Source organism: Sorex fumeus, unplaced genomic scaffold (genome assembly GCF_029834395.1).
Source record: "Sorex fumeus unplaced genomic scaffold, SorFum_2.1 ptg000078l, whole genome shotgun sequence".
Lineage (NCBI taxonomy): Eukaryota > Metazoa > Chordata > Mammalia > Eulipotyphla > Soricidae > Sorex > Sorex fumeus.
In genome coordinates, this window is record NW_026606135.1 from 9,483,759 (window position 1) to 9,496,250 (window position 12,492).

The 12,492-nt window shown below is 42.7% G+C and overlaps 1 protein-coding gene across 1 annotated transcript in view; it reads left to right on the top strand.

Annotated features, from left to right (window-relative positions):
- MARCHF5 (membrane associated ring-CH-type finger 5) overlaps positions 1-7,784 on the top strand; it is a 43,087-nt gene extending 35,303 nt beyond the window's left edge. The window contains exons 4-6 of the mRNA XM_056130484.1: positions 1,824-2,007; positions 2,366-2,532; positions 4,918-7,784. Of these exons, the coding sequence (XP_055986459.1) occupies positions 1,824-2,007; positions 2,366-2,532; positions 4,918-5,034 (468 nt within the window). The 3' untranslated portion in view covers positions 5,035-7,784. The remainder of the gene's footprint in view (positions 1-1,823; positions 2,008-2,365; positions 2,533-4,917) is intronic.
- The last annotated feature ends 4,708 nt before the right edge of the window (positions 7,785-12,492 follow it).

A 12,492-nucleotide genomic window follows, 5' to 3' on the forward strand; every position in this document is an offset into this window, starting at 1 on the left:
AACAGTTTTATTTATCTCTGCATTAATTTCTTAAATCCAACAGTGAGTATTAGTATATCATTCGATCAAGAAGGTATAGGAAATTCACTCTCCTACTTACTGGTTTTTTATGTATTGCCTGTTTTATGTATCTATATCCAGGTTTTATGTAACTAATATCCAGGTGGCATAAAAGTTTCTCAGGCTAAAAGGGATCACAAGTAAAAGAAAATGGATCATAAGTAGAAAAAAATTTAAGGAATACTGCTCTATCCTACTGTCTCTCAAAAGGGGCGGTATTGCCTCCCAGTGGACTCTGGAATGGTCCAGAGGGCGAACGTAGCCTCCATGCAGCTGGGGTCACTTTCCATTTGCTCTCATAAAGAAGGCATATTTCCTTTGCATGTCTAAAGCCTTGATTTGATTCCCAGCACCACATATTAAAAAAACTGAAGTAATGGGGCTGGAGTGATAGCACAGTGGGTAGGGCGGTTGCCTTGCACGCAGCCAACCGGGGTTCGATTCCCAGCATCCTATATGGTCCCCTGAGCACCACCAGGAGTAATACCTGAGTGCATGAACCAGGAGTAACCCCTGTGCACGACCGGGTGTGACCCAAAAAGAAAACAGAAAAAAAATTGAAGTAAAAATGCAAAGCCTGCCTGTGGGACAGGAGAGTCAGGTCTACAGGCTAAGCTCACGTTTTACAGGCTTGACCTGGGTTCAGTCCTCACATGTCTTGGTTCCCTATTAAAAAGTCAATTTGGGGGCAGGGGAATAATAAATACTGAGTAGTATTTTTCCTAAAAATGGAGCAAATAAGTTTGGGAACCTCTGCTCTATCCCAAATAACACTGAGTAGAAAGAGCCAACGAGAAAGAAGTGACAGGAAAGTGTACAGTAAAAAAGAAGGGAGACTTCCAGCCGTCTTAAAAGGCCAGTGCTGCCTCTCCACTGGCTAGACTTAATTCCTAGTAGGAAGAAAGGGAAAAATATATGTACTATGAAAGACAACTAGATCCCTTATATAACCCGTCCAAAACTTAATTCCAGGGCCGGAGAAATAGTACAAAGGGTTAAGGTGCTTTCATTATTATGTGACTGGCTCCATTTTGATCCCCTATAGCACACGGTCGCCCGAGAGCCCCACAGTGCCCCAGCTAATACCTGACACCACAGGGCCTGAGCTGAACCTCATCCTCTGGCTCTTGAATTGATGTGACTCCTGTGGGACCCTCTGACCACTGTTTGGGAGACCCAAAACCAACAAAGAATATATTTGAATGTTTATATAATATATATATATATATATATATATATGCTTTACAGGCCTGGGTTCAGTTCTCATCATATCTTGATTCCCTATTAAAAAGCAGATTTTGGGGGTGGGGGGAGACTAATAATACTAATATTTTTCCTTAAAAATGGAGCAATGGGTCAAATAATATATATTTATATAATATATGCACGGCAAAGCCTGGCAAGCTATCCATGACATATTCCATATGCCAAACCCAGTAACAACAAGTCTCACAATGGAGATGTTACTGAGCCCGCTCGAGCAAATCGATGAATAACAGGAGGGCAGTGTGACAGTGCTATATAATATATATATCCCCCCCATGTATACATATATGCATACATATATATGTATGAATTTCTTAGGCATCATCTTTTTCCCCTTCATGACAGATAGTAAATCAGAACTAAGAGCTTTCCAGCTCATTTTTCAAACGTTCATTTCTGAACTTTTTGAAATGTAAGATGTTTTCCAAAGTGAGTTGAGCTCCAATTTGCAGCCCCTCCATTAAAGAAGTGATTCAAGTAAACTTTTCATTTCACAGGTTGTAGGCCATAAGGAAGGCCTGGATGTGATGGAGAGAGCTGATCCCTTATTCCTTTTAATTGGACTTCCCACTATCCCAGTCATGCTGATATTAGGCAAGATGATTCGCTGGGAGGATTACGTGCTTAGACTATGGCGCAAATACTCTAATAAACTACAAATTTTGAACAGTATATTTCCAGGTAAGCCTTAAATTGTTGTTGTACTGCTCATGCCAGATTATTCTTGTGGGAGAATGCTGGAATACTTTAAAAAAAAAAAAATTTAGGGGCTGGAGCGATAACACAGCGGGTAGGGCGTTTACCTTGCATGCGGCTGACCCGGGTTTGATTCCCAGCATCCCATATGGTCCCCTGAGCACCGCCAGGAGTAACTCCTGAGTGCAGAGCCAGGAGGAACCCCTGTGCATCGCCAGGTGTGACCCAAAAAGCAAAAAAAATAAACAACCCACGCTTCTGTATTAAAATAATTAAAAGGTATTTTAAATATTCTGATTTATTACCACTGATACTTTTGTATGACCTGCATTTTTTTCTTTAGGGATCGGTTGTCCTGTTCCTCGAATTCCAGCTGAGGCTAATCCTTTAGCAGATCATGTCTCTGCTACCCGAATTTTGTGTGGAGCCCTTGTTTTTCCTACTATCGCGACAATAGTTGGTAAACTGATGTTCAGTAGTGTTAATTCTAATTTACAAAGGACAATCTTGGTAAGATGGCTTTAATGATACTTTTCTCAGGTGATTACAAAAAGAATATATTGTATATATATTTTTTTCTTTAAATGGACAATAGATTCTTTTTTGTATCTTCAACCCTATCTTATCCACTCAACCAGTAGCAGTATAAAGCTTCTCTTGCTCTCCTTTTGACCCTGGCACTGTGCTAAGGGTTATTTCTCTGCAGGAATGTACATGTATCATCAACCCTCCTGCCAGCGAGGTTGTGGCGCAGAGTCTGTGCTCTAGAGTCAAACTCTATAGTTGATGAAAGTCGCATCAAAGATACTGCCTTGCTGGAAAACCTAAAATCAGATTTTGGAGGCAGGGATAATTTTGGGTTTGGGAACCCAACCAGCACTGCTCAGGGCTTACTCTTGGCTCTTGACTCTATGTTAGGGATGACTTCTGGCAGGACTTGGCAGGACTTGGGCAGGACTGTGTGGTGTCAGGGATTGAGCTCAGGGTCAGCCACGTGCAAGTCAAGCACTTTACTACTATCTTTCGAGCCCCAAAAGTCAAATTTCTTGACTTCTCTAACTCTCCCTCTGGTGCTAATACGCCCAGAGTGTTCAGTTATTCTCCTTAACTCACCTGCTAGCAGGAAAGAATTACTTCTTTTAAATCTTAGAGTGCTTTACTTAGGCATCCTTTTTATTTTTTAGACTTTGCTACAAAATTTCTTTAAGAAATTTTCTTTAAGGAAAAAAATGTACTGGGGCTGGACACATAGTACAGTGAGCAAGGTGTTTGCCTTCCGTGCAGCTACCTCGGTTTGATCTCAGCATCCCACATGGTCCCCTGAGCACCGCCAGGAATAATTCCTGAGTACAGAGACAGGAGTAATAAAAAATAAAGAGAGAGAGAGTTCCTGGGACCAGAGAGATAGTATAGAAAATAGGATTTTGCCTTGCACACAGCTGGCCCAGGTTTGATCCCCAGCACCCCATATGGTCCCCTGAGCCTGCTAGCATTGATCCTTGATGGCAAAGCCAGGAGTTCGTCCTGAGCACCAGCAGGTGTGCTACCCCCCCTTCAAAAAAAAATTTGTTTTTTCTGTTGCTTATTCTACTAGTTAAAAACAATGGGTGAGACTATACATACGGAATCTACTGAATATGTGCTTTTTCTTATAGATACTTTGCAAGATAGGTGTCACCCAAAGAGAGTCTCTGACTGGACTCGTGTTTCCAGTACAAATACTCAACCCCCAAAAAAACTTAATTTAGATTTCGTATTAAGAATTCCGTGGGGGTGATGGGAGGGAAACAAACAGCAGAATTCCCTGGAGGGGCCAGAGCAATAGTGCAGAGGGTGGGACACTTTCCTTGCAAGAGACCGACCTGCATTCAATCCCCAGATCCCACATGGGTCCCTGAACATACTATGTGTCACCCCACAGCAAACGAAAATTCCCTGGATCAGAGAAATAGTCCAGAGGGTTAAGGTGGTTGCCTTGCACGCAGCTGACCCCAGCTTGGTTCCTGGCACTGCATATGGTCCCCTGAGCCAAAGTAAACCCTGAGAACCATTGGTTGTGGCCCAAAAACAGAACAGAAGACTTCCCTGAAATGTGGTGAAGAATAAATTAACCAAGGTTGTCCCTAACTCTTATGAGTAATCAGAAAGACTGCACCACTTCCTCATGGGGCTGGGGGCTGGTATTGATGTCTTCAAGAGCATTGGTCACTAAACACTGCCAATCTCACAACTGGTTTCTGTTAGAACACTGTGATATTTTTGATATAGGACAGTTGTGATATAGAACAATTTCCAATAGTTTACTGAGAAATGGTGCTGGGATCGAACGTGGTGACTCATACATGCAAAAAAAGTTCTCTGTCGACCACATCTCCAGCCCCGTAATAAGACCTTCATTACAGTGTTTTGCAACCTTTTTCCACCTGCCTGCTTCCCTCCCAAAAATCTTATTTTTTCTGTCCTACCAGATGACTCCCTCATCTTACACCATGGCCCCCCCATTTATATTCATTTGAGGCCAAAAAGGTGATCATATGGCCTCTGGTTGAGAAAACATTGTTTTAGTCCACTCTAGTCTTTCCCAGTAAGTTTCTTCTTGCGAGCTTTGGAGCTTTGAGAATCCGTGTGGTGGGGTAGTCTTCAGCATCTGTGTGTTGTATCCACACGTTCAGCAGCAGGCCTTCCTCAGGCTTAGCTTGGGAGGCCAGGCTAGAGGGCTTGTGACCCTCCACCTCCCAATGCCTGGGTGACTGACTGCTGCAGGGAAAGAGTGAAGACTTCAGTCCCTGCCACTTCAAGTACTTTAGCATCAAAGCGTATGTCTTTTGTAATGTCCATAAAGTTATTTCATGTTTCTAGATCTGCATTATAAAAAGCTGCTTCTTTTTATTTTAGGGTGGAATTGCTTTTGTTGCCATAAAAGGAGCTTTCAAGGTTTACTTCAAACAGCAGCAATATTTACGTCAGGCACACCGCAAAATTCTAAACTATCCAGAGCAAGAAGAAGCATAAAACTGTAACTTCTGGTCTGGTTGTTCTGCAGTCCTCTCATCCTTATGATTCTGTTGTGTTGTTTTGATTCCATCATTAATGCACAGTAGTGGAGACTTGTGATAAACTGCTCTCATATTTTTAAGAAATATAATAAAGCACTTAGAGCAGAGGAAATCCTCTCAATAATCACGGAACCTAAGGATGTGATTTGTTTTTATTGTTTTATATGTTCTTCTATGGCAGTCATCTGAACCATTATCTTAGCATGGTAAATCTGGGTTTTGTTCATATTTTTTCCAGAAATGTAAAGCTCAAACCGTGCAGATATTTAAAAATGCACATGATGTTTTATTCAGATGCCTCTTTTGTACATGTTCATGTTCAGTGTTTTCTTAGAATCAGCAATTCAATGAAGGTACTATGAGGATTTTTCTCACTGGCATAATTTGGTTACAAGCTAAAGAGTATATGTTAATATGAGGAAATGTAAATTAAATTAGTTATAAATAAATAACAAACCAAAAATGTATGTAAGCATTCAAATGATTATCTGAACAATTTTGTTGTGTTTTTCTTAACCCATGTGTTGTCCTCCAAAACATATAGGGTGAAAATTCACGGGGCTTCCAGACACTTTTCACTATTAAATTTTATTTATATAATGTTGACATCTCATAGTTCTTAATGCAGTTTTGAGTCATACAAAGTGTGTGTGTGTAAGTTGTGTGTGTGTGTGTGTGTGTGTGTGAGAGAGAGAGAGAGAGAGAGAGAGAGAGAGAGAGAGAGAGACAACAGTCCTTCATCACTGGAGTAAGGTTTTTTAATTCACCTTTCTAGAAATTAGAGCTCCCAGTTTATAGTGGTTTGAGCACAGAAAATGGTTTGCAAAAAAATAAAAATCAATAAAGTTATTTTACTCTCTCCTCTTTCACTGATTCAGTTATTCAGGTATTTGTTGACCACCTCCTTTTGCTCAGGCACTATACAGAGTGCTGTGGGAGACAGTGGTGAATAAGATGGACTTGGTACCTGCTTTTACAGTTTGTAGTCTAGTTTCAAGAGTAGAAAACCAGCAGTGAGTAAACCAAGGTGAGGCCTTGAGATCTTTGTATTTATTCTAGTCAGTGAAGAAATAATTATGAAATCAGTACATCTTGAGTAAATACTGAGGTCACTGTTATTGGCGTAAGTCAGTTTTTATTTAAAAATACTAAATGATTTTAGATTTTAATTGCTTGTCATATTGATGAGGCTAGAGCCTTAATAATCTGTTTAACTAGTTTTATATTCATTTTTCAAAAGCAATTATTTATTATAAGCCATTTTCAGTAGTGGCCCTTTTAATGTTATTCAGCAGTCTGAATGGTTTTGCAGTTACTTTTATTGAAATTTTAAAAAGTTGATTTCAAAAACCCTATTTATTTTCTTGTTCACAGTATCTAATGCATGACAATAAAAATTGTTTCCCCTTACTGATAAGTGACCACTTACGTTTAGGAGTGTAGATTGAAATATGTTAAATTGCAATAATGTACATTAATTTTAGTAATGTAAGACTGGTACCTTTCTATAATATGAATGTCTTCATTTTGAGTTATAATGAAGTTTATGTGAATGGCTATTGAACGTTCAAAGTTGTGATTATTTGGGGAGGAACAAAAAATTTGATGGACAGCCTTTTTAAGAACACTGCTTAGTTCTGAAGGGAAATATAAATTCAGTGATTATATATAAAGTAACATTATATAGCTGTAATATAAAAACAATGTTTTTTTCTTTCATTTTCACTTGAAAGGATAATTATGTTTTTCCTGCATAATTTTGCTACATAAAACAGCTCTTAGGGCAGCCTTTACAAAGTTACACAAGCACACAGTTCCCCTTACGACTTCAGTATGCCCAGGATGGGGAAGAAGCTGCTTGAGTTTGACAAACAGGGCATGGAAGAAACTGCTGTTTCTTTGGCAGTAGGTGGGAGGGCTTTCTGGGGCTGTGGGGAGGGAACTGCAAGTGCCTAGGGAGGGAGCAGAGTGGCCTCTAGCCCGGGAATTAATTGGACACTTCTATATCAGAGAGCCTGCTTCAGGAAGGACGTGCCAGTTTCTGCAAGCGTGTGACTTGCATCTACCATGAAACCCCCAAAGTACATGGGCTGACAAAAATTGAATGGACCTGGGTTCAGATTCTAATTCTGCTTTTCGTTAAAAGCAGAATTGCTTTAAACTCCTTGGTCCATTGACTCCGATTTCAGCTACAGTTTATTCATCTCTCGAATACAAACACTACTTATCTCAGAAGACTATTTCCAGGATAAACTGAAAAAGAAACAGACCCTTGAGGCTTGAAATAGCCCCTCCAGAGCAGTAGTTGTTTCTTAATTGCTACAAAGCCTGTACAGGAGAAGAGGAATGAAAGAGGTGAAAGGAAGGCATTAAGGGGCGAAGTAAGGAATGCTGTTACTCTGGGGACGGGCAGATATGTTTTTGTTTTGCTTCACTGTGTTACCCTAAATACTTTTAAACCTCTTATAAAATTCAATGATGAATAATAGAATTCTTGACAGAAGTTTAACCTATCTCCAAAGTGGCTGAAATTATTGTTCATCATTACATGAATATCCAATGACTGTGAAAAATATAAAATTAAACTTAGTGACTTAGTCACTGGCCTTGCTAACTGTGCTGTAATTTTTTTAAACGTCTTGTTTTTAATATAGCAGATTATCTCAATTCTGGCTGGATTAGGTTAAATAAAGAATTTTTATGTTCTCTAGGTGTACTTTGTCTGTTGGTCAACTCTTGAAATATAACTTTGGTTCAATACCTACATCAATCTTTAAAATTATTTACAAGAGATAATAGAGGATTAAGGCATGTCTTGCTGACCCTAATTCAGTCCACAGCATGATATGGTCCCCTGAACTAGGTATAGAGTGATCCCTTTGCACAGCCAGGTGTGACCACAACACCCTCCCCTCCAATCTACTAAAAGTACTGGAAAATAATTTTTTGGCAATCTTAGTCACTGTCACTGTCCTCCCGTTGTTCATCTATTTGCTCGAGCAGGCCCAGTAAAGTCTCCATTTTGAGACTTGTTACTGTGTTTGGCATATTGAATACGTCACGGGTAGCTTGCCAGGCTTTGCCATGCGGGCGAGATACTCTTGGTAGCTTGCTGGGCTCTCTGAGAGGGGCGGAGGAATCGAACCCAGCTCGACCTGGCTGGCTGCGCGCAAGGCAAACGCCCTACCTGCTGTGCTATCACTCCAGCCAATCACTAGCAAATAGTAAATATCACTGAGCATCTGCTCTTTGCCAACTGGTTTTTAGAATTCTTTCTTGTGGTCAAGGAGCTTGCCTTGCATATGACCCACAGCCTACCCAGGTTTGACTCCTGATACCATGAACGGTACACTGAGCCCTGTCAGGAGTGAGCCCTGAGGACAGCCAGTTGTAGCGGAGAGGCCAAAAACAACTCATATTTTAGGCTATTTAACTTAATAGCATAAGAAGTCGAGTATGTAGCTCAATGGTAGAGCCTTGCATGCATGAGGTCCAGGGTTCATTTCCCAACACTCAAAAATAAGGAAAACTAATGAGTCAATTTCAGACTTTTTCCTTCCATCCCTCAGTTCCGGTCTTTTCATAGCTGGCTGTCTGGCTTAGCATGTAAGGAAATAGAGGCCCTATGTCACCTGCCTGTTCAGCATCTTTGGGGCTTTTTGTGTTCCTCGGGTCACACCCAGCAGTACTCCCAAGACTGCTTGGGTTGCCCCCCAAGTGCTCAAGCTGCCAAGTGGTGCCAGGGATTGGACCTCCCACCTCCTGCCGGCTTCCCACCCCTGTTTGGGGCTGTATATAGAAGCGTTCGGGACTTACTTAATCCTGGCTCTGTGCTCAGGGACCATTCCTGGTGGTGCTCAGAGTACCGTACAGGGTGCTGGGGGGGTCAAACCCAGGTCAGCTGTGTGCAAGGCAAATGCCCTGTGCACTATACTATGACTCCAAGCCCAAACCTCCAAACTTCTGCATGCAAAGTATTCAGCCTGTTGAGTTATCTACCTGGATAGCTGTTTTCTCATCAGATCTTTAGTACCTCACCTTTCATCTTTTCATCTCAAAGATGAAAAAAATCCATGTTTGAAATATAAAATTTTGTGATTTCATTGTATTTTTGTTGTTCAGCTCAACCATATTCTGTCGCATAATCATTTCAGATTTTGTTTTGGAGCCAACATAGCGGTGTTCAGAACCACATGTGGCTGTGGATTCAAACCTTTGTCACGGTCATACCACCAGCAAGACAAGCACCTTAACTTTTGTGCTATCTCTCTGACCCCATTGTACTTTATGTCAAATATATTTGCAAAAAATAATAATGTAGTGCAAACATGTGAAACTTAAAAATATTGCTTGTATTTTTACGTGAAAAATATTACTTGATATATATATGTTTAAGTATTACTTGAAAATCATGTTTAGGGCCAGAGCCATAGTACAGTGGTAAGGTGCCTTGCAGGTAGCCAGCCCAGGTTCAGTCTCTGACATCTCATGATAACCCCAAGCACCACTAGGAGGGATACTTCAGTATAGAGAGCCAGTAGTAATCCCTGAACACTGCCAGATGGGACCCAAAAACCAAGAAAAAGTATTATCTACTCAAGGTTAGGATGCACAGTATGTCTGCATATGTTAAAACTAAAGAGTCCAAATTGACACACATTACTTTATAGTTTGGTTTTTACTTTGGGGGCTACACCCAGTGATAGGGATTATTCCTGACTGCACTCAGGAGTCACTTCTGGAAGTTTCAGGGGACCATATGGGATGCCAGGGATCAAGCCAAGCGCCCTGCCTGTTGTACTATCTCTCTGGCCCTGAAACAACATTTCTTTGTGACTTGTTTTTGGTTGACATCCAGCAATTCTGGTCAGGACTACTTCCAGCTCATTAAGCTATCCCGCTAAAGGGTCTTCATTTAGAGAACCTCTGTTGACAGTTGAGCATGTTTTCTATCTGAAAAAATAAAAAGTGGGGGGTGCAATGCTGGAGAATAGCTGGATGGACTGAGCTCATGCTCTGCATGCAGGAGACCCTGGTTCCATCTCAGTCACCACACGGTCCTCTGAACGTGACCAGAAGCAACCCCCAGCACAGAGCTGGGAATAATCCCCAAGCAGGACGTAACTCAAAAACTAAGAAGAAGAAAAAAAAAGCCAAAGAGACAATTCAGGAGGTAAAGGTAAAGGCCCTCCCATTGATCGTCGATTTGCTCGAGCGGGCCCAGTAACGTCTCCATTGGAGACTTTGTTGTTACTGTGTCTGGCATATCGAATACTCTCGGTAGCTTGCCGGGCTCTCCGAGAGGGGCGGAGGAATCGAACTCGGGTCGGCCATGTTGGCCGCTTGTAAGGCGAATGCCCTACCGCTGTGCTATCGCTCCAGCAGGAGCATAAGGTACTGATTTTATATGAGGCTGACCTGGTTTGACCTTGAGCACTGTACATGGTCTTCCAAGCACTGCCAGGGTGGTGTTAAGCACAGAGCCAAGAGTAGCCCTGAGCACTGCTGGATGTGGCCCAGAAAGCACCCCCTCCCCAAAAAGCAAATTGTTATGAAAAGATAAACTACAGTGTTGCAAAGTATAAATTTAAAAGATTCTGCACCATGGTAGGTTTCTTCATTTAATGCAGAGACACTCAAATCTGATGAGGGTGAAGGACACACTGACTGCTTTTAGTTTCATGTGAGGCATCGTACTTGGGCAGGGTGTGGACCTCAACTATTCTGTTTTGGCCAGATCATCACTCAGTTGAAGGCAGAGCGTAGCTCTGTTTTAGTGTTAATATATTTTGAGCTTTGGTTGTTTTTGTTTGCTCCTTTGGGGGTGGGAAGGGGCATAACTGGCAATGTTTAGTTATCTCTCCCAAGGGTATTTAGGGGACCATGTGATGCCAGGGATGAAACCCAGGCCTCTCCTGGTCAAAGAATGCTCTCAGCCCTTTGAACTCTCCCTGGCCCATAGGACAAATATGCTTTGCAGGTGTCCTGCTCTTGCTTTGGTGCTATGCCCTGCAGCCCAGAGACCAGCATTATGTATATACTATTGCGTCTTGGGTGTTCTCTCCCGCCCTTCATGGCTCCTGTGGGAAATTACTCAGGATCTCTTTGTCTTTCCCTGCAGCATGATGACTAGGAGAGAATGTTCTAATGAGTTTGCCACAAGTATGCTGGTCTATCCATAGGACAGTGGTAGTTCTCGCAATCACTTAATGAAGAGGCATTTGAAAACGTTTCCTCGTGGGAACTGGTTGGTCTTCAAGGATAGAGGGGAGCAAGCGTTGGAAGTCTTCCGAGCCAAAGAGGAACAGCTCCAGCTGGTCTTGCTTAGATGACTCATCAGGGAACCAGATGTCTTTGCTGATTTCTCACTTTGATTGTCCCAGTTTAGCAGATGAGAACATGCAGGTAAAAGTGCTTTAATGTCCTATCTCCTCTCTCTGTCTTACCTGTTCATTCCTCAACACTCATTGATGTTGATCGCAAAGCACAACTAACATCTGAGGCCAGGGCGAGCAAGATCACTCCAGTGATAGTTTGTGCCTGGCATGTGTGAGCACAGCTGCCCCCAAAACTACCAGGTTGGTAGAATGGGTCCTAAAAAAGAAAATGTTTAGGGTGAGAAAGATGGATCAAAGGGCCAAGCACGTGCATTGAATGAAGGAGGCCCCCATTCTGCCCCCAGCACCACAGAATCCCCTGATCAGAAAGCCACGAGTAAGCCCTGAGCACCACTGTGTGGCCCCAAACCCCCTTTCCCCCAAATAATAATGGGGAATTTTGTTTTCATCAAGGTGGTTTATGGTTATGTTAGTAAAAGTCAAATCTCGCCGTCCCCCACGCCCCACCGAGGTCGCCAGCTGCCCCCCACGAGCGGCTCTCCGGCACGGCCACGGCCCCGGAGGCACAAGGACTTAGCACAGAGAACCAGCCGCTTGGAGCAGAAAAGCAAATGGACTTGTGTTGATCCGCGCCACCAAGCCTGCCCGGAGGGGGAAGGGCGTTGACCAGCCCGCCTGCTCCTCTCTGGAAAGAAAGATGGCGGCCGCACGGGAGCCTTGTGGAAAGCGGGTTTGAGCCGGGCTCGGGGGAGCGGCGGGGACCTCATGGGAAGGGGGGCTTTGTGGGCCGTCCCCCACGCCCCGCCGAGGTCGCCAGCTGCCCCCCACGAGCGGCTCTCCGGCACGGCCACGACTCCAGGGCACAGAAACCAATCTCTTAACTAGCTAACTTTTAATAGAAATTCTTCCAGGGTCAATAAGTAAAATAGCAGAAATTCAAAACCGCGCGGCCGGTTCATTTTATTCTTAAACCAAGTTGTAGAAAGCAAATCATTTCACAACGCTGTTTCAGCATGTCTGATTGGGAGGGGGAGTGGGTCGTAAACTCTAAACAATAATTGTGCATCTTCTATCGA